This window comes from Lampris incognitus, chromosome 11 (genome assembly GCF_029633865.1).
Source record: "Lampris incognitus isolate fLamInc1 chromosome 11, fLamInc1.hap2, whole genome shotgun sequence".
Taxonomy (NCBI): domain Eukaryota; kingdom Metazoa; phylum Chordata; class Actinopteri; order Lampriformes; family Lampridae; genus Lampris; species Lampris incognitus.
The window spans coordinates 10,119,822-10,147,729 of record NC_079221.1 but is presented as its reverse complement, the minus strand read 5'-3'; the positions used below and the strand labels follow the sequence as shown (position 1 = coordinate 10,147,729).

The 27,908-nt window shown below is 47.8% G+C and overlaps 1 protein-coding gene across 1 annotated transcript; it reads right to left on the bottom strand.

Annotated features, from left to right (window-relative positions):
* Nucleotides 1-11,909: 11,909 nt before the first annotated feature.
* sik1 (salt-inducible kinase 1) lies at nucleotides 11,910-25,532 on the bottom strand. Its single transcript, XM_056289290.1, has 14 exons — nucleotides 25,205-25,532; nucleotides 24,525-24,729; nucleotides 24,226-24,342; nucleotides 20,994-21,057; nucleotides 20,673-20,834; nucleotides 19,951-20,075; nucleotides 18,451-18,574; nucleotides 18,126-18,346; nucleotides 16,980-17,129; nucleotides 16,374-16,484; nucleotides 16,023-16,248; nucleotides 15,660-15,914; nucleotides 15,300-15,489; nucleotides 11,910-15,163 (listed from the first exon to the last, which is right to left on the bottom strand). The coding sequence occupies exons 2-14, from the start codon at nucleotides 24,675-24,677 to the stop codon at nucleotides 14,596-14,598; spliced, it is 2,466 nt and encodes an 821-aa protein (XP_056145265.1). The 5' UTR covers nucleotides 24,678-24,729; nucleotides 25,205-25,532; the 3' UTR covers nucleotides 11,910-14,595.
* Nucleotides 25,533-27,908: the final 2,376 nt, after the last annotated feature.

The following is a 27,908-nucleotide window of genomic DNA, read 5'->3' as shown; positions in this document are numbered from 1 at the left end:
TCCAAGGTAATTAAAAGTAAATAGAAATAATAATAAAATAGATACTTTGTGATTATTATTATTTATGATCCATTTTATATATATGAACAAATTAATTAATAAAAAGAATCCATCCATCCATTATCCAAACCACTTATCCTGCTCTCAGGCTCGCGGGGATGCTGGAGTCTATCCCAGCAGTCATTGGGCGGCAGACGGGGAGACACCCTGGACAGGCCGCCAGGCCATCACAGGGCCCACACACACACACACACACACACACACACACACACACACACACATATGAAATTATCATACTATCAAATCAATCAAATTGTAAAGTCCACTTTTTTAATTATCATAATGTTGGCAATTGGTGATGAAATTTCACCCAACAACTTGCCCTATTGTGTCCAACCAATATAGACATAATTCTTAGCTGATTTGAGCTATTGGCTAGCTGGGCCGTTGCTGACTATTCACTTTCAATTTTCTTTGAACTGGAATTATATAAAGTCCAACTGATACAATCTAAAAATACAGGAGAGTCTTTTTATATTACTTATTAGAGTATTATTATATATATATACATATATATACTTATGTTTATTTATATCTATTTTTACTGATATAAATATATAATGATTTTCACTGGGAGTGATGAAGAAGGACAGGATTAGGAAGGAGTATATTAGAGGGACAGCTCAGGTTGGACGGTTTGGAGACAAAGCAAGAGAGGCAAGATGGAGATGGCTTGGACATGTGTGGAGGAGAGATGCTGGGTATACTGGGAGAAGGATGCTGAATATGGAGCTGCCAGGGAAGCGGGAAAGGGGAAGGCCGAAGAGGAGGAGGTTTATGGATGTGGTGAGGGAGGACATGCAGGTGGCTGGTGGTGTGACAGAGGAAGGAGCAGAGGACAGGAAGAGATGGAAACGGATGATCTGCTGTGGTGACCCCTAACGGGAGCAGCCAATAGCAGTAGTAGTAGTAGTAGTAGTAGATTATTATCATTGTTGTTGTTGTTGTTGTCGTTATATGGAGAATATGTAACTAGGTGTAGGTTAAGTAATTTGCAGAATGTAACATTATTCTATACATGCAACAATGGACATTTATGAATAGAGTAGCAGATGTGTATCTGGTTCATGTGTACCATATGTACCGGATGAGACCCGTTGAGTGTCTTTAGGGGCTGTCAGACGGGTGGGAGGGGTGTTATAGGTGCCATTGAAGCACAGTGAGGAGGAGGGGGAGGGGGCTTTAGTGCATTGTATTTCTTTTATCCCGTTTATACAATAGCAGATGAAAGGTCATGTGTGAACGTGTAAGATGATGTGCACTGATTTCTGCTCAACATACCAGAGCTAATTCCTGCCAGACAGCAGCCATTTGACCTGAGCTCAGACGCAAAGCATGTCGGAGCTCGGAGAGAGTCACAGATACATACATATATATATGCACACACACACACACACACACACACACACACACACATACATATGTGTGTGTGTGTGTGTGTGTGTGTGTATGTGTGTGTGGGAGAAGGCTACAGAAATGGTTTGAGATAAAAAATATTTAACAATACCGGCAGAAAAAAAGCCAAGAATAAGTGAAGCAATGGCTTCACAAGCATACAGACAGATGCACCAGCGTCATATTGTGTGCATGAAGTTGCACCAGTTCTCCTGCTGAGGTGCAATTACAGAGAAACGGGGGGAGGAAAAAAAAATCTGTAAAAATCGGTAATGACCTCACTAAATTCAAAAGAGCCACATGACCGCTGGCCCAAACTATTTGCCTCTTGTCTCAACCAATCCCATCCACTGATGCCCCCCTCGCTCCTGCACTCGACCCACTTGCCTGCCCTCTCTATCCGGTTGTGCAAACACAGACGACCCACTTAGTGTGGCACACACACACTCACTCACGCACGCACGCAAGCGCACAAACACACGCACTCGCGCGCGCGCACACACGCGCAGCGTTTTAACTTCGGATATAACGACAGCGAAGCATTTCAAACAGACTTCCATGCATCGCACAGTTTATTGACTGTAATGTGGAGCAGGATGTGCTGACGTCAGTGCAGGCTGATGTCATCGTGTGTCCACTGCAGCTTGCATGGGAAGGTGACAGCCAGATGAAGTGACGAGGGAACAAATAAACTGACCGTTGAGAGAGACGGGGCGGGGGGCGGGGGGGGTGTAATAGCGTGCATGTGGGATGCGGGAAGTGGTGGGATGGGGTAGATAATTCGTACGTGTTGAACGTGTTAAAAGATGATAAATGTCTTATTTCCAGCACACATGGTCGAATGTGTTGCATTGTTTGTGGATACACGTGTCGGCTGAGCAGGATTTCGGACATCAAACGACGAGTCCCCTCAGTTATTGTTAAGACAGGAGAGAGATGGGCTCGACATGATGCGTCATTTCCATCCTGTCAGCTCTCCAGCTAAGATGACAAATCACCTCTCGGTTCTTTCGACTTAGGCATGTCCTCTAATGCACGCGCGCGCGCGCGCACACACACACTGAGCGAGAGCGAGAACGAGAGAGGGGGACGGGGAGAGGGGGGGACGGGGAGAGAGAGAGCTTGAACGTCTTGTAGTGCGCCAGGGCAGATTCTCCAAGATTCTCGATATTAAAACCTCATCCAGGAAGTGACTGCGTCCTCGCCGTCCTTCATTGTGTCTGTCTGTCAGCCTGTCGCTCTCGAGCAAAACCATTTATTCGTTCGTTCTGAATAACGACACGTGCTCTTTGGCTTCAACATCACCTTGTTTCAGTGGACGCGCAAAGTTGCCCGGAGCAACGTGCGTAAAACTGGACTCTGGTACCCGGATGCTCTAGTACACGTGAACCCGACCAGGGTTGTGGAGTAAGGAAGTGCCCGCAACACTTGAAATAACAACCGAACCGTAGATGCCCCGTGTCTGGTGTCGCACCAGTGACCCATCGGCCGACGGTAACCCGAGCTGGAGAGCCCGAGACGAGTGTGTGATGGGACTCGATGACGCACACGTGGCCTGTTTTTTATCGTTCAAGTTTCCACCCGGAAACTGTGCGGCTGTGGAAGAACCCGGGACCCTCCTGTTGACTCGAACACGTTGTGCTTTGGCTGTTTTGCTGACTGATGAAACTCTTTCACGCATTTCTTCATTTTCCTCGACCATTATAATACCGAAAAAAAGCCCCACTGGCAAAAAAAGAAGGCTGGAGGTGTAAGAATGCCCTCAGTGAAAACCAGACACACGATAAGATGGGTGCAGGTTTACCTAAAAAGGAAACATCAGATGGTGTTTTTCAGGTGTCCACCTTCATGAAACTCCGGGTGTGGCCACAAAACCTGCACAGAAATACGAGAACAACCCCTGCGCTGTCTTCTGTAGGTTGGGGAGAAAAGAGCTTTCTTCTTGACAGTTTAAGTCCTGACACTGCGGGGAGGGGGGGGCTTGGGTTTTTTTCTCGTTTTGTTTTGTGTTTTTTTTTTGTCCTTGTTATTGTTGGCAGAGATAGACAGATAAAAAGAGGACATGACTATACAATGTCCTTGCGAAGCCGAGAGGTCAGGAGAGAGCGTGAATGTCTGCACCCAGTTGAAAAGAAGAGCCAGAGCAATTAGGAGGGAATTGTAAGTATGGAAGTATGTGCGCGCGTGCGCGTGCGTGCGTATGTGAGCGAGCGTGAGAGAGGTGTGCACGTGCGTGCGTGCGCGTGTGAGAGAGAGCGGTGAGTGCATGGCATGCGTGTGTGTGTGCGTGTGTGTGAGAGAGAGAGAGAGAGAGAGAGAGAGAGCGGGGGGGGGGCTAATTAAGCACACAGCTGCTTAGTGAACTCTGAGACGCTTGTAATGGAATGTTCACGCAGACGGCAGAGCCTGCTGTACAATATTAACCCGAGCCCAACGTGCGTCATAGTCCTCACAACCCACCGTGTGTGTGTGTGTATGTGTGTGTGTGTGTGTGTTGTGTGTGTGTGTGTGAGGGAGAAAAACACCGAACAGAGGAGAGAATAAATGTATACCAGTGTACATAGATAGTTCAGGCAGCCTAGATAGATAGATAGATAGACAGATCGATCGATCGATAGATAGATAGATAGATAGATAGATAGATAGTTTATTTGCCCTTCAGACAGGAAATTCTGCTGTGCAGGCCGGCAGCGCACAACCCAGCCAAAACAGCGGAGTGAATCACACACACGATACAACAAGGACACGTGTGACATAACAGAATCGTTGCGCTGAGCCGGAACAGGAACCACAGTGTGAGGGGGGAGTGTTTCTGAGGACGTATACGGCGGACGGGACCCGTGCTTGCCGAAGCGAACCCTCGCGCGCACGGAAGTCATGTACTAGCTGCAGAGACAGGTCACATCCGTCACGTGCGTGCTAGTAGTCCTAAGGGACCCGTCCCGGTTGGAGGTTGTGCAGATATGAGCGTGTGTGTGTTCACACGGCCTTTCCTTTCCCCACGTCCCCAGTTCTGCACCTGGCCGTCCATATTTGCCCCCCGGGTTTCTCCCCTGACGCGCTGTCGCCTACGGTAAAAGCCCCGGGCGGGTTTCTCCGGGGTAGAGGCTTAGTTCCCATCGACGCATAGAACGGAAATGGAGTAGAGAACGGTCAACTGAGCATGCGCGAAATGCCTCTACCACGCCTCCACACGCCCCGCGTAGCATCCAGGCGCCAGGATGCTAGGAAGACCCGCCCCTACTCTGCGTCTGATTAGCTAACTTTAACCCTAACCCCGCCCTAACCCTAACCTTAACCTACCCAAACAACGGAGGCGACGAGTACTCGCGCATGCTCAGTTGACCGTTCTCTGCATCGATGGGGACTAGCCTCTACCGTTTCTCCGGACTGCCGGAACCTGGACGTCCAGACGACGATGCGTTGGAAAGGTTGGAGGGATGCACACAACATGTCACGAGAGTCTTGGTTTTGCGTCGCTACTGTGTGTACGGCGGGAAAGCTTCTAGCCGCGTTGAACCTGCATGGGACGGGGACGCGGCCCCATCGGGGTCGCCGGGGCTTGAGCCCCGCGCGCTTCGAGTTTAAATGTTAGCCTATGAGAAGCCCGACAAAGAAACGTAACGTGTGTGAATGTCCGACAGTCTTGGTAACACAACAGCCTGTCAGAATACATGCAGGTCTCTAAACTAACCCCGCGTGTGTAAGAAAATGTAATATTCCAACAAACTAATGTTCACATAAATACATTTAACTTTTCCCCCCCCCTCTAGTCTGGTACTGTAGCGTGTCAAGACATGTTTAAGGAGAGCAGTTGCTAGGCATTCTGCTTCTCTTCAATGCTAACGCTAATCGCTAACAGCTAATATTTTTAACGTCACAATTCATAACTAATCTGGAGAGTAAACAACTGGTTTTGAGGTACACATTTCCATTTTTCAACGATTAAGACATGTACGTTGAATGGAAATAAGGTGCCAGAGTGCATAAAAAAGCATCAAAATAGAGCTTGTTTATCAAAAACATTTCTGGGGGAGGATCCCCCCCGGACCCCCCCTCTGCAGAAGTCCGGATTAAGCCCCAAATGTCCTCAAATCCTGGAAACGCCCCTGGACATGGTAGAAATAATTTCCAGTGATCCTTTCACCAAACACAAAATATTCATATATATATATATATATATATATATATATATATATATATATATATATATATATATATATATATATATTAAAAAAAAACAAGTGTGATGCCAGATTACATGATGTCATTAGACAAATAAAACCATGGTTAAATATCTCTAAATCAACGAGGATTCGGTGTAAAAGTGTTTCACGTTGTCCGTATGTTGGCTGGTTTCCTCCATAAAAGCATCCTAATGTGCTTAAGTCTTTGTGCTTTCACTCAGGATATGAGTAGTTGCAACTGTTCTTCCAATCATTAATATTTCAACCTGTAATGGCGAGTCTTCAAATACTCAGTAAATACACATTATACGGAGCTGGTGAGTTGGAGAGGGTCTCAGCGATTTAGCTGGAGGGAAAGGGCATGTTGCGTTTAAAGATGAATGGTCAAAGCAAAAACCCCGTCTGTAAAAGCGGTGTGGTGCGGGGGTCCAGTCACGTAGCTGCTTGTCAGAGTTGTTTTTGTGTTCACCTCCCGACCTCCAAAACCTCCACAAATCCTCTTGTGTCCCTGCTCCTTCAGCCAGAGATCCCGATGTTTGGCCCTGATAGCTGTACACTGTTTCTCTCCTCACGTACGCACAATTATGTGGGTGTTAATCCCACCCCCCCCCTTGCAAAAGTGGATGATGTATAAACCCCTACTGCGCCCCCCCCCCCCCCCCCGCAGGCTAATGATGCTGAATTTCCATTTTTTCATCGGCCGGAAAATTTCACCATCAGCCGTTGCTGATCTGCCCTCACTGTATTCTCACGGAGGTGGGAAGTGATTTTTTTTCTTCACATAGCTGTGTCCAGCCTCTCCACTCTGTCAACCTGCTGCCATCTCTCCAATAACCCCCCAGCGCTGCCCCCAGGAATACACGGAGCTCTGGTAAAGACTCTCTCCCTCGAAGTACTTTTACTTTAAGAACTCTGTAACTTATTCAAAAGCACTCTGAATGTTTATGACAGGTCTTCTGTAGGAACCCCAGAATGTAAAACAAGTTGTGTGTGTGTGTGTGTGTGTGTGTGTGTGTGTGAGTGAGTGGGTGGATGGTAGAGAGAGAGAGAGAGAGAGAGAGACAGAAGGTGAGGTGGGACAGTCCAAGCACTCTTCACACTTAGCTGCGTAATTGTTCAGCTCCAAATCCCATAATGCTTTTCAAGTTTCTCTCAGGTCTGAACTCTTGGCTGGGAACATCCTTTTAGCTCCGTCGGGTCAAAGGCCTTGATCATCTCTCTTTCTCTCTCCCCCTCTTCCACTAGGCCTGCCACAGAGAGTTCACTAAACAACACTGTGCTAAATGAGACTCTCTGCCTTGAACTCTCTCTCTCTCTCTCTCTCTCTCTCTCTCTCTCTCTCTCTCTCTCTCTCTCTCTCTCTCTCTCTCTCTCTCTCTCTCTCTCTCTCTCTCTCTCTCTCTCTCTCTCTCTCTCTCGCTCTCGCTCTCTCCGTCACTGTTATTTCCACAATCCTCAATCCATACCTCTGCAGGAGCGATTGGGTCGTTCCGTCAGAAAGAGACGTGTAAACTGTCACGCTGAAGAGGGTTGAGGTCGTGTTGTTTACCTCTTTCGTCCGGCGGATGCTACATGCACGAGCATGGGGAGATGACTGGGGGTGAGAGGGGGGGGGGGAATTGGATAACCCAGACAGAATTGCACCCAGCCTTCAGCTCAGTTTACTTGCACATGACGTCCCTCAGAGAGTTATAAACACGACTTGGCAACTATCTGGCCCTGAGAGAGACAACATACACTCTTAATCCGGCAATGCAAAGCCCTTACAGCAGTGGAATACTAATGCAGGTGTCTATATACTATGCAAATACATACACATGCCCGTGTGCGCCACATATTTCTGTGCGTGTGTGTGCATGTATTTCTGTGCATATGCACAGAAATACATGCACACAGCAGTAAAGTAGACCGCTAGTCAGTGTTGCAGTGACAGTATATAACAAGAACTTTATTAGTTACTACTTGGTCACGAGGTGCCCATCTCACACAGGACCCTCACCAAAGACTCCACATGGGCCATATGACCAACATCCCCCTACATCATAATTGTGCAAGACCTTCTATATGACTAAATCTCACTTGTGTAGCTCTGACAAAGTAAAACAGACTTAAAAGCAAACTGGGACCCTTTGCTTATAGCAACAATCCCAAATATTGTTGTTTTTGTTTAATTTATTGACTCCTGTGGCGATGCTGGTAATTGCATTGGTGTTGGCCACACCAAATCCCAGACAACAATCAGAAATGAAATAGGGTCGCCAGTGTTTTTGTGTCTCCCTATCGCCAAACACATGATTGAACCTGAAATTTGGCTATTTATGTTTTAACTAGGGATGCACCCATAGCGATACTGATATCGGATACTGATATATAGTTCATGCATTCTTCTTCTGGTGTGGGGAGATGGCAGCGTAAAACTCACGTTTGCAGCGGCCTCACCCAGTACCGGTGTGGGAAGATGGCGTTGCGAACTTACATTTGTGGCGGCCTCACCCAGTACCGTCCATGCAGTGTCTTTGTCCACGTCTGCATCTAAGTTGTCTTCATTTGATGGCTGGGAGAGCTGGTGCTGGATTGGCTGGGAGAGCTTGGTCTGCTGCGTCCTGTGGGCCCAGGGACCCCGGCCTGCCCTGAGCTGCGCCCAAAGAGGAAACACTGAGGGCAGTCAAACAGGACGCGGAAGTGGGGCAGGCTAACCTAACTACTAGCCCATGCAGACCGGCAGTTCCGATAACAGCGATAGTGGTCTGGTGGTGGCCTCGCCTGGCGTTGACTGTGTTTTTAGTGTTGGCGCATGGCGTGTGGGGAGGTGTAACGAAGGTGTCTGACTGCACCCGAAGAGGAAACACTGAGGGTGGTCTGACAGGACACGGAAGCGGGGCAGGCTAAGCTAACTGCTAGCCCATGCTGACCGGCAGTTCTGACAGTCATCCTGGCTAGCATTCGTTCTCTTGGACAGTGATTTTTCATTGCTTAGTTTGGGTATATGTGTTCTAGTTTGGATACATGTGTTTAGTTTGGATATGTGTGTTCTAGTTTGGATACATGTGTTTAGTTTGGATATGTGTGTTCTAGTTTGGATATAGTATGTTTTCTTAGTTTGGATACATGTGTTTAGTTCGGATATGTGTGTTCTTAGTTTGGATACATGTGTTTAGTTTGGATATGTGTGTTCTAGTTTGGATACATGTGTTTAGTTGGGATATGTGTGTTCTTAGTTTGGATACATGTGTTTAGTTTGGATATGTGTGTTCTAGTTTGGATATAGTATGTTTTCTTAGTTTGGATACATGTGTTTAGTTCGGATATGTTTGTTCTTAGTTTGGATACATGTGTTTAGTTTGGATATGTGTGTCTAGTTTGGATATAGTATGTTTTCTTAGTTTGGATACATGTGTTTAGTTCGGATATGTGTGTTCTAGTTTGGATATATGTGTTCTTGTAGTTTTTGGACATGTGTTTTTGTCTTTGTGTTGCACTGCTGTGGGCTGGGGGAACAATATTTCATTTCATTTCATATACAAAAGTACATGAAGTTAAATAACAAAGTGTCCCTGATTCCTGATCAGATGTCGGGCCGATACAGGTTAAAATGGAGCATCGGTGTCAGAGATTTTACCCAAGACCAAAATCTGATATTAAAAGCCACAAGTAAGTAACATGTCATAAATAAATGCAAAATGACTTGATTTACTGCATTTTTGGCACATGGAAGCCTGTTTATTTTTTTTATTTTTTTTGTGGAAAAAACTAATTCTATCTCAATTATTTTGCCCATTGACCTCAGACTAATGGTCTAAGCCTGCACAATGACGGCAAAGTAATGGATCCGATCAATACTCGGTATCCGTCTGTATACGGCATCGATATCGGCAGTGAAAAAGTGATATGGGCACATCCCTAGTTTTAAAAAAAGGCCTCTACAAGCCTGGTCGGCCATGTCTACTTTTTAGCTAGTTTCAGTGCTGCCTGTCTTGTTTTTATGCGTCCGGCTGCTGTGGTGAGGACACAACACATTGTGCGCCGTATCACTTCTCCCAGGAAAGTCCCATCTGACAGCAGCCATTAAAATGAGCAACTACAAAGTGTTTGTGCTTTGGATGCGTTTCATTCTTTTGTGGATTAGCCAATGTCTGACGGTGGAAAGTATGAAAAGAAACATTTGTCTGCATGTACATTTTCCAGATTGTAGATTTAAGCTACCAGTGAGTGTGGTAAAGGAGGTTTTCCACGCAGGGAACATGTGATGAGATGATTCAGCCTCTCATTAGTCGCTGTGTCACTTTTCGTCACACGGCAAACCTCTCAGGCATCAGACGCTCGTCCGCTCGCTGTGTTTTGAGTAACAGACCGCTGACGTCCATCGGCTTGTCCCACGGTATTTCTATATTGGATAGGTACGTCGTTCTCGGAGGTAGACGGGGAACAAGCTTGCCTGGGTCCAGACCTTTTGCATCTGCCCCCCCCCCTCCACCGAGTTGACTGATCCAATCTGGCATCATGACATGAAACAGTGGTTTCTCGGTTGAAAAAGTGATTATCCGATGAGCGCCGCGAGGGGGTGTAACGATTAGCCAATCAGTGCCACAGGCGGAACAAACGCCATTGTCAAGCTGCCGTCAACATGGGAGACTTACCCCGACGTCTTGGAAACTTTCACTCCATGGTGGCTTTTGGGTTCCTCAGTAATAATCTTGAATATAATATGACCCCATTGATTAACAAATCAAGGTCCTGGTTCGAGCCCTGGGGTAGTCCAACCTTGGGGGTCGTCCCAGGTCGTCCTCTGTGTGGAGTCTGCATGTTCTCCTCGTGTCTGCGTGGGTTTCCTCCGGGTCTTCCCGTTTCCTCTCACAGTCCAAAGACATGTAGGTCGGGTGAATCGGCCATACTAAATTGTCCTTTGTGTGTGATGTGTGTGTGTGTGTGTGTGTGTGGGGGGCCTTTTGATGGACTGATGGCCTGTCCAGGGTGTCTCCCTGCCTACCGCCCAATGACTGCTGGGACAGGCTCCAGCATCTCGTGACCCTGATTGGGATAAGCAGCTTGGATAATGGATGGCGCCCGACATCATAGTTTGTTTTTCCTTCGCTCCGCCATCAAGGCGGATGTGTTGGTGTCTAGTGATTGGTTAGGAAAAATCAAGTCTGCTCCTCCACTAGCTGATGACTGAAGATGGAAATGGAGCGTAACGAGCTGACAACTCTGTCTGATCCCAGGCAAGGAGCAAGGCCCATGAGGCACTTTGCCAACCGCTCCGGCCTCGGAAAAAGTCCTCTTTTAAGAGCTGAAGTCATGAAGGATAAAAGAATAAGTACGCTTACGTTAATCAAGCACCAACACAGCAGTCGTGTTGAATGATAATCAGTGTCCATGTGTTATCAGATAACTGAGACATAATTGGTTTTATACCAACATTAATAGTCAGTGATTGATTAAAACCTTACAAAGGCCATCATACCAAGTCAGTCCTATTCTTTTTTTTTTATTTTTTTTTTTTACTACTTTTCTTAATCCCCGTGGGGCAATTCTTCCTCTGCATTTAGCCCATCCTAGCTGTGTGGCTAGGAGCAGGGGGCAGCTGCAGCGCCCGGGGGACCAACTCCAGTTGGTCTTGCCATGCCTCGGTCAGGGGCGCAGACAGGAGTATTAACCCTAACATGGATGGCTTTTTGATGGTGGGAGGAAACCGGAGCACCCGGAGGAAACCCGCCGCAGACACGGGGAGAACATGCGAACGCCACACAGAGGACGACCTGGGATGACCCTCAAGGTTGGACAACCCCGGGGTTCGAACCCAGGACCTTCTTGCTTGTGACGCGACAGTGCTAAGTACTGCACCACCGTGCCGCAGTCGGCTTCTTTAGCAATAGGCTGTTCTCATGATGGTAAACTCGGTGAACAGGACAGGGCTTGCTTTGGTTTCACAACTTAAGCTATTTCTCAACCATCTTGCAACACACCCTTTATTTAGTTATTTATTTATTTATTTGTGTGACTTTGCCTTTAAGTAATTTTGCTTTTTATCCCTGTGCAGGCTGCATTACCTTCTATTGTGTGTTGTCTCTGATCCGTGTTTCTGTGCTACTGCAGACTGTGTGAGCTACACCTGAATTTCCCCTAAGGGGGATGAATAAAGCATCTGTCATCTTCATCTCGTTGTCAGCATCATCAATATTTTTGTGCAGTGAAGTACTAGATGTCAAGACTTCTGAGGACACGGAGCTATTTTAAGTAAAAGCATGTTTTTCCAAACACAAATAGTTTAGGAAGTGAACTTTATTCAAATAAATAGCCACATAAATAAACAATCTTTTCCAGACATTCCCTCTCTTCCTTTCTCACTCTCTTTTTCATAAACATACACACACACACACACACACACACATGCAGTCAAGTAACAAATGTTCGGGGAAAAAAAAATCTCGTTATCCAAAGTTTATCAAAAAGGGGCACCCTACGGATTTGCATCAAGATTCGTTAGTGTTTCAACAGGTTTTGTGATCTTTACTCAGCCCGTTCCAGCCGCTCAGAAATGTCAGGTACATATAAAGTGCGAAACTTGTTTTTCACAAACACACAAGTTCAAATGTAAAAGAACGTATCAAAAGGGGCTTTTGAGTGGATGGCCGGTAACGGAGCCATACATTTCTTCTGTTAATGTGCTGATTGGAGAACGGGGGGGTTTTCCATTAAAAAGGCACAAGCGTTGGTGGTGAGTGCAGACAAACCGAAATAAATGTTAAAGAAAATATCAACACTGCTTGTTTCGGGGGGGGGGGGATAACAACAACAACAACAACAACAGCAATCAGAACATTTGAGAATTGAGCCTTGAAAAACACTGTTCCTTTCCTTGTTTTCCTGAACCTCTATGGAGATGTCATCGATACAGTAAAACTACGTGAACTTACATTGTTGTACAGCTGACAAAACGTTGTCTCTAATACATGGACTGAATAGACGGCACAGAATAACCTCTATCTGCTGTGTGTAATAACCACCTATTTCTACTTTGTCCCCACCACATATGGACAATTCTAGAAAATCACTTTTCAGCAAAACTTGGTATTGCTACATGATTTTTGTTCTTTTTTTTTCTTCTTTTTTTTTTTAGAAAAATAGAAAAATGAATACCAACATGGTCCTGAAAGCCAGCAAACTGGTATATAACAACATAAGCAGCTTTAGCATTTGGTGGCTGCAGAGGATTCCTCATAGCAAAAGCTAAGTAGATAACATGAAATGTAAGCTAACTAGCATGCTACACTTTGAGACACAGTATTCAGAGTAAAAAAAAAAAAGTCAGTAGTGTGTCTGTGGCAGATTACGTCGCGTTAGTGCCATTCGCTCTTTGGTATAACCCAAATTCTGCCAGTTAGCGAAAGCACTATTAGCAATGCCATATGGAGAAACGGCATTTTGAGTCTTTTTCTTTCCAACAATTCGCAAAGTATCTTGGTACTGTGTCGGATATTAAGTACCTGTTCTAGTTAGCTAGCTAGCTAGCTAGCTAGCTAGCTTGATAAGGTCAAACATTAGTATAAAAATGACAAATGGATGTAGAAAAAAAAAAAGAGAAAAAAACTCAGGCAAGTGCCCATGTAAGCCTGTAGGCCAGCCTCTGTAGATTCTTTAACTCTTTTCTTCGTATTTCAATGTGAAATATTGCACCATTCCCACATTATTTGTTCTGTCCTTGTGTACGGTAAAAAGATTACAGAAAGGAGAAAGAATTATTTCCTTCAATGTTTTGTTTTACAATGCATTGGGACTGAAAACATGTTTTGAATTTCTACCAGTTTAGATAATAAAGTTTACTTGGTGAAACATGTTTCAGACATAGACCTGAGGAGGTAGTACTACAGTAGGGAATTTGAAAATCATAAACCAATGTGCCTAACAGATGAAGAGAATATGGATTTTGATGTGTCCACTGTTCTTTTGCTTTCTTTTCTTTTCTTTTTTTTAACGTATCGCCAAGCTGACTTATGTACCTTTTGTGCTTTCGTCAATCAGCTTGGCGGTGTTTTTCTTCAGTTTTGGCTGAGGAAAATTTAGCTTCTTTTGTTAGCTTGAGGTAAAAGCAGCATAAGCTTAGCTCTAGTCTTGCACGACAGAATCACAGTTTGAATCACACATCAACTCCTTCAGTAAAAGTTGGAAGCTTAGGGACACTGCATGTTCATGGGAGTGCTGCAATGTAATGTCTCTTCAGGAAGGCGGACAAAGTTGGAAAAATTAGGGGGGGGGGGGCGGAAAAAAACTTTGGTCTTCTCTCCAACAAAGCGAAAAAACATCGAGACATGTCATTTTTTTCAGTTTAGCAAACTAGAAATGTACCACCAAAACCTATAAAGTAACTTAAGGAAATCTGAAAGATGGCGTATTCCTAGTATCAAAAGATAAAGGAACCCTCTCTTTTCTGACTCATCAAGCACTGAAAGATGTGAGACATGTCTCCATCAGGACTTTTAAGGACGGTTCTTATTTAATTCAAGTGAATCCATAACCTCCCTGGGAGGACGAGAAGGCTCTGTCCATGCGTCCTGTCAGGGAGTTTAATGGAGTCTTTCTGTGGCTCCTGTAGGTTGAGGCCCAGTCCATTATTGCTTCTTCAAAGTTTGGTTATTGCTTAGTCTTCAGCTTATATTATACCAAAAAGCACACACACTCAACACACACACTTACTTACGCATGGACTCACTCTCACATGTGTACCCAGTGTTGTTAAATAAAGTGTGTTAAATAAAGTGTAAATTAGTCAGTTGCATCTCTTTTTTGTTTTTTTGTTTTGTTTTGTTTTGTCTTCGTTGTTCTTCCTGTCTCGCTATCACTTGTCTGTTCAGACTGAAGTGAAATGTCCTCGGGATGACATTGTTTCTCGTTTTTCTCTCTGGATGTCTTCCAAGGAGAAATCAATCACTCTGCTCTCATAGGACGGCTTGATGTCTTACTTCACCATTACACAGCTGCTCAGCTGCTGCTGCTGTCCAGCCAGGCTCAGCTCCTGCATGTCGGTGTCAGAGCTGGGGGCGGACGCCAGACTCCACATTGGTCTGGAGGTGAGGGGAAAGGGAGCCGGCATGAAAGCCTGGGGCTGGGCTTGGGGCCGTTGTAGGTGGTTGGTGTTGGGGTGAAGGTGGGGTTGCTGGCTGATGTGCAGACGAGCCTCGAGAAGGTAAGCAGCAGAGGCCACGGGGGAGAGGGAGGAGGAAGAGTAGCAGGTTGAGGAGCAGGAAGATGAGCAGCAGGACGAGCGGGCATTGAGGGGTTGCTGCCAGGGACCATGCTGGAGAGCCATTGGGGCTTGTGGAGGAGGCAGAGAGTTTTGGGGCTGGTCTCTCTGAAGGAGTGAGGGAGTTGGGGTGTCAAACAAGGAGGAGGAAGCAAATGTAGGAGCTGGAGGAGGGGAAGAGGGCTGCTGCTGCTGCTTGGGCAAGAAGAGCATGGGATTCTGGGTAGGCCCTGTTTGAGGTGCCTGGGCCTGAGGCTGGGGTTGATGCTGGATCTGTAGCATCCTGAGGAATGGAGAGGAAAAATAATTCGGATTTACCATCGTCGCGATACAGCGTGCATGTATACTGTAAAGTCCCATGTGCTTTTCCATGCCTTGTACTCTGTGTCTGCATGTGAGCAGGTGTGTTTCACACTCACCTCTGCTGGTGGAGCACCTCCTCCAGCATGCTGCGATGTTCAGAGAGGGTTGGGCCAAGTGACCCGCGGCTGCCACGGTTGCAAGAGGGTGGTGGGACGACCTGCCGGGTCAGACCCTTGATCTTGTTTAATCCCAGTAGCCCCTTTGTGCGTGTGTTCTTCCTTAGCTGCTGGCGGAAGGCTTTGAGACCTGCACAAGTGCAAAGGAAAGAGTTGCACAATACTGCTTTGATGTTTTGACGGTGACATGGTGCAGTAGACTTGAGAATGGAAACGTAAAGAAAAGTAGTGTAGAACAACGGCAATTCAGAATAAGCACTGTAGCAACTAATTTGTCATGACATGGTCCTAATCTTCTACCTTGGGTGAGGGAAGTGTCAGACGCTCTGCGACCCTCCTGAAAGCTCACTGCAGGTAGGCTGCCCTGGATTTGGGGTAGGAGGTGGGAGGAGATGGCCAGGGAAGTTCCTGCAGGAGCCAGGGCTCCAACTTCTGCTCCAGAGGCCAGGAGAGTTGACATGCCTCCCACAGCCGCCTGCATGGCAGGGTTGGGACTAGAAGAAGACTTCAGACAGCTGTCAGAGGATGCACCATCTGAGGGACTGACCACAATACCTGCCATGACAGGAAAAAGAGGTGAAAAGTTAGTCAGATAAGTGAATGGGTGTGTTTGGATATACCTGGAATGGGTCAGAAGAACTGGCTTTTCTATTGGGTATTTACAGGGGGGGTTGCACTGGTGGAAGCGGGTAGATACTTCTGCCAATGTGTGTCTGCGGGAAGTGGTGGTGGGTGGGAGCAGGGGCCCAGTGGTGTGCGCTCCCTCCTCCTCCTCCAGGTCCCTGGGTCGCACCTCCTCACTTATGCTGGTCTCCAGCAGGCTGTTGGGTGAGATGGAGCGGTTCCATAGCAGCCGGTTCAGACTGGCTTCTACTGGAAATACCACACGCTGCAAGAAAGAGAGAGCAGCCCTAGCCATTACCTTCTGGTCCATTGGCAACTGACCAAAACATTTGATTCTCAAATGGACTTTGAAATGACCAAGAATGATGAATTTCAATGCAAAGAGCTCACTTGGAATAGTCCCCCTTGGTCACATTCCATCTCCGAGTACACCGGAGGGTTGCTCTTTGCTGGAATTGGAAATGTTGTCGTTCTGAAGCTGTCAGTGGACTCCATGATCACCTTAGAGACAAAGAGAACAGTGAACACTTGTCATACATCGAAAGAATCATAATGTACAACATTAGCTCTATATATTTACATGGCCTAATCCCAGCTCACACTTGGTGAATTCTGCTTTACAATATCCATGAATGTGAAAACTTACTTCCTGGTTTGCTGATAGGCTCTATTGTGTAAGAAAATGTGAATAACAGCGCTAAATTATTACACTTGTATGTAGCCTTGTCATTCACACTTTCTCATACAATACAACCAACTGGCAATCCAGGAAGTACATTTTCACATTCATGAGTTTTCCACCAGTGACGTCACCGGCGGACACTTTTCCACACAGTTTTGATGGCGTCTCAGAGACACGCAACACATTGTAGACACGGATAATTTTGAAAAATTGAGAGAGTTTCCCTTAAACAGAACTACACTAGGAGTTGCAGACATGCCAAGATAACAGTGAAGTAAAGTTTCAGGCCTGGTTATCCCTGTCAAAATGCTCACCTCTGGGGCGGTGGAGTCGGAGGTACTCCTCGGTCTCTGGTTCCAGGTCCCACACTGGCGGCTGAGCTGCTGTGCGCGGTGCTCTCGGACTCTCTCCAGCAGCAGGTAGTAGATGGCGGAGAAGTGGTTGTAACTGCTGCTCTGTAGAGACTGAGGAAGAAGACAAGAGTCACACTAGGGGCTTTGTTATTTCGCCGTGGCTTTTGAAATCAGGTTATATCACTCTGTTCCTCTTTCCACAGCTCTTTCTTTAGCTCTGTGCCTCTGACTGCTTCCTTTTATGAACGCTAGGCATGTAAATATGCAGGCGGTCTCTTGGCATCTATTCAGCGTAATCTCTTTGGAGACCGCATGGGGGGGAAATCATCTCCGCCGTGCTCTGCGTGTCAGCTTTTGAAAACAGATGTCACTTTAAAAGTAGATGCCAGTAATTCTCCATACAAAATGATCAGTAAGCTCAAAGGCATGCGGGAATCCATGGTGGGTTTGACTCTGGCATGAGGGAGCAAGACGTTTAATTTTAAACCAAACATCACTAACTGTCTTTAACCTCCAATCCCTCACTACAGCCACCCGGCACACACGTCTTCTACGATGGAATGTATGTCTAAGCAGGTAATATGCTCGATACTGTACATACAGTTCTCACATAATTACATCAACCTCACACAGCCCCCCCCCCTTTTCTCCCCAATTGTACTCGGCCAATTACTCCACTCTTCCGAGCCGTTCCGGTCCCTGCTCCACCCCCTCTGCTGATCCGGGGAGGACTGCAGACTACCACATGCCTCCTCCGATACATGTGGAGTCACCAGCCGCTTCTTTTCACCTGACAGTGAGGAGTTTCACCAGGGGGATGTAGCACATGGGAGGATCATGCTATTCCCCCCCCCAGTTCCCCCTCCTCCCCAAACAGGTGCCCCGACCGACTAGTGGAGGCGCTAGTGCAGCGACCAGGACACATACCCACATGCGGCTTCCCATCCACAGACACGGCCAATTGTGTCCGTAGGGATGCCCGACCAAGCTGGAGATAACACGGGGATTCGAACAGGCGATCCCTATGTTGGTAGGAGACGGAATAGACCGCCACACCACCCAGATGTCCCGACAGCATTTTTTTTGTTTTTTTGTTAAATCAATTACCTCAATGGTCCTCTGGCGGTCAATGCCCAGGGTGTTCATAATGCCAAGGACAGGCTCACTGTAGTCCCCCAGGTTGGAGTTGTACTCCGTCAGGGAATGGCTGAGGGTCTGGTGCGGGGCTGCCGGGTCCGCCAGCATCCAGCGGTGCTGCTTGATCTGGGCCACACTGATCCTCTTGGCCGGGTCCACCACCAGCATCTTGCGGATCAGGTTTTCGCAGTCTGAAGGACAGAAACAAGGGATGAGTCTCGGATTACACGTGCCTCGGGAATTTAGGCCGTAATTAGCTTTCGCTGGCATGATTTGTTGCCATGGCAATGCGTACCCTGGGACATGAAGAAAGGGATTCTGAAGCGTCCTTCGGTGACTCTCTGTCGGAGGGCAGGAAGGCTGGGCCCATCGAACGGAAGAGAACCGCACACAAGGACGTACAGCACCACTCCAAGACTCTGCAGGAAAAAAACCCAAAGAGGACGTTTGAACTGTATTCATTTTGGGTTTTTTTAAATATTCGAAACACGTTTGCATAATAAGGGTGACTAAGTGTCCAACTTTATGTTGCACTGCATAGCATTTTGACCCTTTGTCCTGCATCCCATGTAATTATTATCTAATGATGACCTCTGGCATCCTCTGCTTCGACGTCTACGCTCCTTCATATAGCGGAGTTTGATTGGTTGTAAATTAATGCAACAAGGTTCATTGTCAAAAACCGCTCATTATTTTATTTATTTTTTGGAGGTTTTTTTTCTCCCCAGTTGTATCTGGCCAATTACCCCTCTCTTCCAAGTAGTCCCGGTTGCTGCTCCACCCCCTATGCCAATCCAGGGGGGCTTGCAGACTACCACATGTGGAGTTGCCAGCCACACTATTCCCCCCAGTTCCCACTCCCCCCTGAACAGGCGCCCCGACCGACCAGAGGAGGCGCTAGTGCAACTACTGGGACATATACCCACATCCATCTTCCCACCCGCAGACACGGCCGATGGTGTCTGTAGGGTAGCCCAACCAAACCGGAGGTGACACGGGGATTCGAACCGCTGATCCCTGTGTTGGTGGGCAACGGAGTAGACCGCTACGCTACGTTTTAAAATTCCAAAGGACTCCTCACACCCGGCCAGCCTATTCAATCATCTCCCTTCAGGTGAGACTCCACAGTATCAAGACCGGAACAACTCGCTTCCACAATAGCATTTACCCTGCAGCATCCGCATCCTAACTGCTTCACTGGCTGTACAAGTATACACCGCTTATGCTCATGCACTTTAATTTGTCACTTTAGGGCGTGGGACATATGGTTGACTTCACGCAGTCAATATCATCGCCACAGTATGTTTTTGTGGACACACCTTGCATGTATTGTGTGGTTTATATGTTTACTTTTACTGTTGGTATCTTTGGGCATACTGAAACAAAATCCAAATCAACTGTAAAGTTGATATGGCAGTACATTACTGAATCTTGATTCAGGATTCATTGCATTACCAAATCTTGACTCTGGATTCAGTACATTACTGAATCTTGACTCAGGATTCAGTAATGTACTGAATCTTGACTCTGGATTCATTACATTACCGAATCTTGACTCAGGATTCAGTAATGTACTGAATCTTGACTCAGGAGTCAGTACATTACTGAATCTTGACTCAGGATTCAGTACATTACTGAATCTTGGTGCAGGATTCAGTAATGTACTGAATCTTGACTCAGGATTCAGTAATGTACTGAATCTCGCAAGCTCTCGCTGTTCTTCCTGCGTTTCGGGCCTCTTCCATCTGCTCCCCCTTTGCGTGTTACAACCTATCTGTTTGTTTTATCAGCTCACCCAGATGTCGAGTTGAGGCCCTTCGTACTCCTTCCCCTCGAACACTTCTGGGGCAGCGTAGGGCGGACTGCCGCACCACGTGGACAGGGGCTCGCCGGCGTTGTAGAAGTTCCCGAATCCGAAGTCTGCAGGGCGCCGAGGGAGAAAGAACGGGATTTGTCTGGTTAGCAAAACTCTTGTTGTTGTGGTCAGTTTTCGCCCTTCTCTCCGTTGCATTCCAGTGTGTTAAGAGTTTGGGGCGTTAGGATACAAAACATGCTTGTTCCCATGCTGCATAATGGACTAATGACCTCAAGAACACGGATAAGATTAAGCAAATGTTAGCATGCCGTTTAAGCACACAAACAGACAAATGGTGCTCTGACAGCCACGGGGTGCTGCATGTCCTCTTGCAAAAACATGTGTGTGTGTGCACGTGAAAGAATGCTGCTTCATTAAATCACCCGTGTCGTAAGTCTGCTACTAGTGAATATTAATTTTGAGCAAAGGGGGTGAATTATTGGCACTCAATTACAACACAAACAGTGCTGTGATCATTTCATTAAGATGATCCATGGCCCCCAAATGAAGAGGCAATAAATTGCGAGCGGAGGGTGCCAGCCGGGACACGCTCGGGAGCAGCGCTGCGGCTGAATTAACTCTTAACAAAAAGTGTTTCTCCATCAAAGAGGGCATCTCTTCCACAGCGGTCACCCCGCTTCATCGACAGACGCGCCACTCACCCGCGAGTTTGATGTTCATGTTGGCGTCCAGTAACAAGTTCTCGGTTTTGAGGTCACGGTGAACGATGTGGTGCCGGTGGCAGTAGTCCACCGCTGTCAGGATCTGCCAGAACTTCTTGCGGGCCTCGTCCTCGCTCATACGCCCGTTTGTGGTCAGGTGATCTGAAGATAGAGAGGAGAATTTGGTTGTATGGTCGGTGTAAAGGTGTTACATTTGTGTTGTTTTTTTAAAGCCATGGACAAAAATGTCCCCCGCAGCCTCACAACATGCAGCGGTTTTCACCCGCTTGCCATGAGATGCGACTTGGAAGTTGAACTCACCGAACATCTCTCCATTCTTTGCGTACTCTGTCACGATGTACAGCATGTCTTTGGTCTCCATGACCTGAGAGAGCAGGAGGAGGAGGAGGAGGAGGAGGAGAAGGAGGAAGAGGGTTTAGAGTCTGACCGAGTTATAAGAGGGAGTTTCCAGAGAGCCGGCCCTGAGCCTGCTGATATTTACTGCCGGCGATGCAACCCCGACCCTACTTCTGCCAGTTACTACACTCAGTACTGGGTATGCAGACCTGTGTCTATGTGTGTACAGCCATGAACACACACACACACACACACACACACACACACACAAAACACCAGACAACCTGGCTTTCCATGATATGCCTTGTTGCATAAGAGAGCTGTCAGTTTCTTCTTCCTGTGTGTGTGTGTGTGTGTGTGTGTGTGTGTGTGTGTGTGTGTGTGTGTGTGTGTGTGTGTGTGGAGTTATTGTATTTCTTATACACACACACACACACACACACACACTCTCCCTCACTCTCTCACACACACACACACACACACACACGCACACACACACATACACACACAGACACACACACATATCTATATTAGCTGGCAGTGGAAACCGGTGTCGGGTTTCATTTCTGCCACATATCTCTCTCTTTCTGGGAAAAAGAGGGGCACGCTGGCACAGGCAGCTCACATGAGTCCCTTCCTGCGTATCGAGGTTCCCATACATGGAATCCGCCAACTCGGAAAGACCACCATAAGCCTTCCGATTCCAAGCAAAGCCCTCGGGGGACGGAGGATTGCAACAAAAACATTACACAACGAAGGAACAGTTTGTCAAATGACACGGCTCCGCTCAGACAGCACCGTCCGCCAACGGTTAGGTGTCACATGCTTCCGCAAAACGGGGGGGGGGGGGGTCTCCCCCCCCCCATTCTCCTCAGTCACTAATCCTTAATAACATCACAAGCGTCGGCGGACGGGACCGATTGGTTACCCAGAAGCCTCCGTGTGGGGAGTGGACCTTATCTAAGAGATAAAACATCACCCTGTGGGCTCTTTCACCTTGAGGTGCGGCTGACGTCAGCGCTAAAGGACTCGCCAGAAACGCTGCGAGGTTCCTCACATCTGGCCCTCAGGGGGGATGGGGGGGGGGGTGTTACCGGCAGAAGGTCAGAGGGAGACGCCAAGGCGTAGAGAGAATAGAGAACATGAAGAGAGGAAAAAAAAGAAAGCAGAAACTATGATGCTCTCCGGTGGGCCGAAGGTGGGCGTTTTGCTCACATGAGACTGGCGGGGAGCATGGCAGCGGCAGTGTCATCACCGAGCCGGAGGTGCCGAGCTCCTTCCCTTCTTCTACCAGTTGAGCCAGACGCGGCTTGTAACTCGTGCCCTGTTTTTATTTTAACAGCAGGATGACACACAAAGGATGTGACCTCCGGATCACAAGGCTGCCTCATGCAACTACCTTCCCCTTTTTTTTTTTCTTTACTAGAGGGAGGTTGTGGAGGAGGAGGAGGAGGAGGAGGAGGAGGAGGAGGAGGAGGAGGAGGAGGAGGGAAGGGGGGCATCTGTGATGGCGAATAAGCTTGCTTAGAAGGGTGGAGGAACAACCTGTTCTTTCCATCACCGAGCAGCAGGTCAACTGACTACCAGCAACACACACACACGCACGACCCGAGGGCAGCGAGATGGAGGCGGGCAGGTGAAAAGGAGTTAAATTTAAAGGAGACGGAGACGCCGCATGCAGGGGAGATCCCAGACTGGGTCCTAATGAGGACTGTACGTCCGACTTAATAACTCCTAATGGGAATACTGTCGGGCCGAGGAAGACGCTCTGCCCTGGTCGGACAACCATACATCTGCCGGGGGGTGGGGGTGGTGGGGGGTCGCTTCTGTGTTGTGGGTAGCTGCTAATCCGCCGGCTGACTCGTCTGAAAGCAGATTACTATAGATGAGCAACACATGTCCGGAAGGCACATGACACACAACGGCTTGCTAGCTGACAGACTAGACTGCCGTGTAGTTGTGTGTGTCTGTGTCTTCATGAGACGGCAGACCGCTCAAGGTTTTGGTTTTTTTGTTTTTTTTTTTTAAAGAGGTGATATTCCGATCTCAGTTTCTGCACGACTTTGGGAGTAATTTCACCGTCTCAACACCAATCAGAAACTAAACGGCACCGACCCCATCAGGGTGCAGGAAAGGCCCTGTTGAAATGTGTGTGATGCTGAATACGCGTGCCAAAGCGTCTGCATCATTGCCAGGCCTGCAGGAGGGGGGGGGGGGGGAGCGGATTCTTTCTCCTAAGTCTTTGGCGGGTCGGCCTTCACGTGATGCACAGACACATTGCACTTAGCGTCCACTGACGCTAATTGCGTTGGACGTTAAGACCTGTGGAGACGGACTCCTGCTTAAGCAGCACTCTCCCAGCAGTCTGTCTTCACTCTCAGACCCTCGCTTTGCAAACAGCTCTGCCTTTGTCTGGCTCAGAGAGCTCGGCAGTGGAAACAACACAAGCATGTTCCCGCTCTTTGCATTGACTGATACCGGCTGTACCTGTGTGTGTTTTTTCCAACTCACTTTCATTCTCTCTCTCTCTCTCTCTCTTGCTGTTGTGCTTTCTCGGTTTCATGTTCTACCTTTCCCTCTCTCACACAAACACAAGCAAGCATGCAGTAACTCATAAATACAGCATGCACACACATTCGTATCACAGAGGCAAAAGGCCTCATGACTGCATGTGTTTTATGACTCACAATTTCACCGAGAGCCAGTGCTAACTATCAAGACGGCAAATGCACTTTCTTTTTTAATTACGCCATAAGAGGAATCTGTACACAAACTGCAATTTTACAAACCTGCAATGCACCATAATATTGTTATTGCAGAAAACAGTTTGATCTTACACTTACAGTGTTTCGGACTTTATTATGTAAATTTCCTTGCCTCCTACAAGTCATTCCACCTACCTACCCACGCTGCAATTCCCCTATTGAAGCCGTAATTTAGATACTTAGGATCCGCATGTGCAGAGACAAATAGCTCAACACATGGCCCTGCCGCTCAGCAGTCCCAGGGCAGGCCAAACAGTGTAAGGTGTCAGAGAACACATCACGAAGGTCCAATTACACTCACACATACACATGCACACTTGCACGCAAGTGTACACACACACACACACACACACACACACACACACACACACACACACACACACACACACACGCACACACAGATCTGCAGAACAGAAATGCATGCAACATACCTGGTAGAGTTTGATGATGTGGGGGTGGTTTAGCAGCTTCATGATTTGCACCTCCCGGTAAATCTTCTCCAGGTTAGAGGGGTTCAGTCTGGTCTTATCAATGATTTTTATGGCCACCTGCAAAGTCATATGAAATTAATTCCTCGGTCAATTTAAAATACTGACAAATTATCACTTTAGAAATGTGTAATTTAACCCCAAATTAAATAAATTTCCACAAATGCACACACACACACACACACACACACACATACACAAACACACACAGGGTAACTAAATCTGGGAGTGGAACTGCTGACCTGTGTTTTGGTGACTTTGTGCCTCGCCAGTTTGACCACTGCAAAGTTTCCCTTGCCCAGCGTACGGATGATCTCATAGAAGCCGACCTGAAGGGGCCTTCCCTGGGCCGGGTTGGGCTGAGTCCCTGGGTTGGTCTCCGTCATGATCACCATGGTGCCCCAGCAGTGTGGAATTATATTCCAATGGAGAATTCAAGTTTTGTACCTGCAGGGGAAAAAAAAAATACAAAATGTAATATTTACCACGCCTTCATGGTGCAGAATTACAGGGCAGAAACCTAGGCTGAGCATGGTGGTAACCGATTAGGCCTAAATAGGATAAACCATTAGAAGAAAAAAAAGCATGCCGGCATATTTTAAATCCAGGTCTTATTTTAAATCTCTTTATAGTGACAGACTGCATCGTAGTTTACCGTTCTTAAACGGTAAACTAGGCTCGACGTAGAGCAACACACATTTTGGGTATTTCTAGGCATTTCGTTGAGGACACAATTCCGTTATCGGGTGCGACTAGCGCGCGTGAGGAAGTTGAGCGAGTTCCGCTGGTTCGTCGGCGGGTCTCGCGGCCGACGTCGTCGCGTAAGTCGCAACTGAAATGATCCCAGAGAAACTCCTCGCGCCCTGGGAGCCGGCGGTCCGGAGCTACAGCTAGCGAGTCTCGGCCGAGCGGCGGTCTTTACCTCACAGTCACGTACACCGCGACCTCCTCTCGCAGTCTGGACGGTCCTCACAGGCAGCGCCGCTCATTCCACGGGAACATCGGCAGCGCACCGGCGAGGAGGGGGGGGGGGATACAAAGAAACGCGCGGAACTTTTGTCTTTAATGTCTGACGGTAATAACACTGCCGCGTTTAAAGGTTACACTTGTTTTGTTTTGGCTTTGTTTTTCCTTTTAATTTCCCCAGCCGGTATACAACTACTGCTCTCAGCGTGCGTCTCCACCGGTCGGGTCAGTCCGTGTGCGCTCCGCCGGAATGCGGGAGGCTGCGGCGCTCAGAGGGGAACTCTTCCTCCTCCCTCCTCCCTCCTCCCTCCGCTCCACAACAAATTGGTACCCACCTCATTGACGTCACACCCGCGTCAGCGCTCCGAGCGGGGCGCAGGGCCGGCCGAGAGCGCACGGCCCGCGTTGCCGGGCAACCGCGCGGCCCGGCGCACGGTGACGCCAGTGCTGATGGAGCGGTTGCCGGGAGACAGTGACGGTGACGTCAGTCTCAGAGACGTGTCACCACGTGATGTTTCCTCCGCCGGGCTGCTGCTCCGACGCCGACATGGAGTCGACATGGCTTTGTCCTACCCGGCACGCCGGTAGGACGGGGGAAAGAGAAGAGAGGAGAGGAGAATGGAGTAAAATCGAGAAGGGAATAGATTAGGATAGAACAGAACCATTTTATTTAACTAAAGGGAACCTGTGTGATAACCACTTTTGAAGCAGATAAGGTGTGCCAGTAAGTTAAACTTATAATTATTGCACGTTAAATTATAGTTATCATAATAAATCATGCTAACATACTGATACTATTTTACTTTATGCTAAAATATTATACAAATATGCTACTAATAACAATTTGCTAATACTAATAATTCTAATATACTTCACTAATCCATTAGACTAAACTATACTAATTTAGCAGTACTTGTAAATTATTCTAGTTATTAGCTAAAAGGAGGAAGTTGGTGTTGTTAGCTCTTCTTCTTCTTCTTCTTCTGTGTCATTAAGCAACCTCACACATCACAGACACCTTGGACTTATTAGTTCTAAAGCTCCGAGCTAATGAGCAGTGCACTCAGTCAACCCCCGGTCCCTTCAAAAGTACCTTAAATCCACATTTTCCCATCCCTGAAACCTGTGCACGCTTGTCGAGATCTCAGTTTGCGAGGTCATTTTTGCTCTAGCTGCTTTTCTTGTTGCACTGTGGGTGTCTGAAAGTGGTTTTGCTGAACCTGGCGCCCCTTCCCCTCCTCTCACACTGCAGGAAAAACACACCAAGTACAACAAATTCTCTCTAACCGCTGTCTATCGCCCGTGGGAGAGGTGTTTGTGTGAGGGGGGGTTGTGGTATCAGCGCCACATATCACGGAGGGAGTAGAGCAACGCCAGGGGGGGAGATTACAGGCGGGAGGGGAGGAGAGGAGTTGGGGCTTTAGGACAACGAACAAAAGGAAAACGCTGGTGAGAAACCGGAGACGCCGGCAGGGAGGCGCGCGCACACACGCACATCCAGTTCATTTACTTTGCGGAGGGTAGGCCCAACGCTGAAAAGAGCAGCAGAGCCGGCTCCTCGCGGCCTCATTGTTTGTGAGGGCCTGGAATGCACCGCTGGGTTTCGACAGAGGTGGTGAGACGTTCATGGGTTTCTCTGTCAAGGAGTGAGTCAGCAGCAAGACTCGCACCTTGTGCACCAAACCTGCCAGCCGGGGCTGTCCGGCCCGCCTCGAAACCCAACCGGGGGACATGTTGGACATCAGCAGATTTCAAGGCATGTCGGGTGCCATAAGATACGACTGTTAAAACCAGAACCCTGCAGCCCAACCCGTGATTCTGGCTAATGAAATGTGGACCCGTGGGATTTGTGACAGCCCCCCCCCCTTTCTTTGAAAGTAAAATTCTGTTATTTTACAACCGGGTCTTGTTTTTTGGTAGTTTTTCCCCTGTCGCGCATATCGGTTATGATATTATTTTGCTCTTTTGGAGATTTTTGGAGACGGGACCACCGACCCGGGTTTACAACGGCGTCTTACGGAGAAACTGAGCGGCAGAACGTCGTGTTTCAACAAGTCCAGTTCAAGCCCCGAGTCTAAGCCGCGTCTTTGAAAGTGAAAATGAAAGTGCAAGTTAAAAGTTCAGGAATCAGGGACACTTTATTTGTCACCTCGTTTCCATGAAATGAAGCGAAACATCGTTTCCCCCAGCCCACGGCAGTGCAACACAAAGACAAAAACACACGTCCAAAAACTACAAGAACACTACATAAAATTAAAATAGAAGATCACTGTCCAAGAGAACGAACGCAGGATGACTACTGGAACTGCCGGTCTGCTTGGGCTAGCAGTTAGCTTAGCCTGCCCCGCTTCCGTGTCCTGTCAGACCGCCCTCGGTGTTTCCTCCTCGGCCGCAGCTCCAGGCAGGGCCGTGGTCCAAGCTGTCCCAGCCGATCCAACGCCAGCTCTCCCGGCCCGACACCTTCGACACACCTCCCCGCACTCCCCACGACGACACCAAACACAGTCAGCGCCAGGCGAGGCCTCCGCCAGGCCGCCCTCGGTGTTATCAGAACACCTGGAATGACCTGAAATGTCCAATATGATCAATGGTGTCACATTACTGATCTACTTCCTGGTTCAGCCAGCAGGAAGTAGCAGCCTATAGTTACCGTAGGTGGT

What these genes read in the sequence shown, in the direction of transcription:
- sik1 (XM_056289290.1), bottom strand. Translation starts at nt 24,677, where the DNA reads ATGGTGATCATGACGGAGACCAACCCAGGGACTCAGCCCAACCCGGCC. An exon ending in ACAAAGTCACCAAAACACAG is followed by an intron (nt 24,343 to 24,524) that starts GTCAGCAGTTCC and finishes ATGACTTTGCAG; the next exon opens with GTGGCCATAAAAATCATTGA. An exon ending in GGCCTCAACTCGACATCTGG is followed by an intron (nt 18,575 to 19,950) that starts GTGAGCTGATAA and finishes TTTTTCCTGCAG; the next exon opens with AGTCTTGGAGTGGTGCTGTA.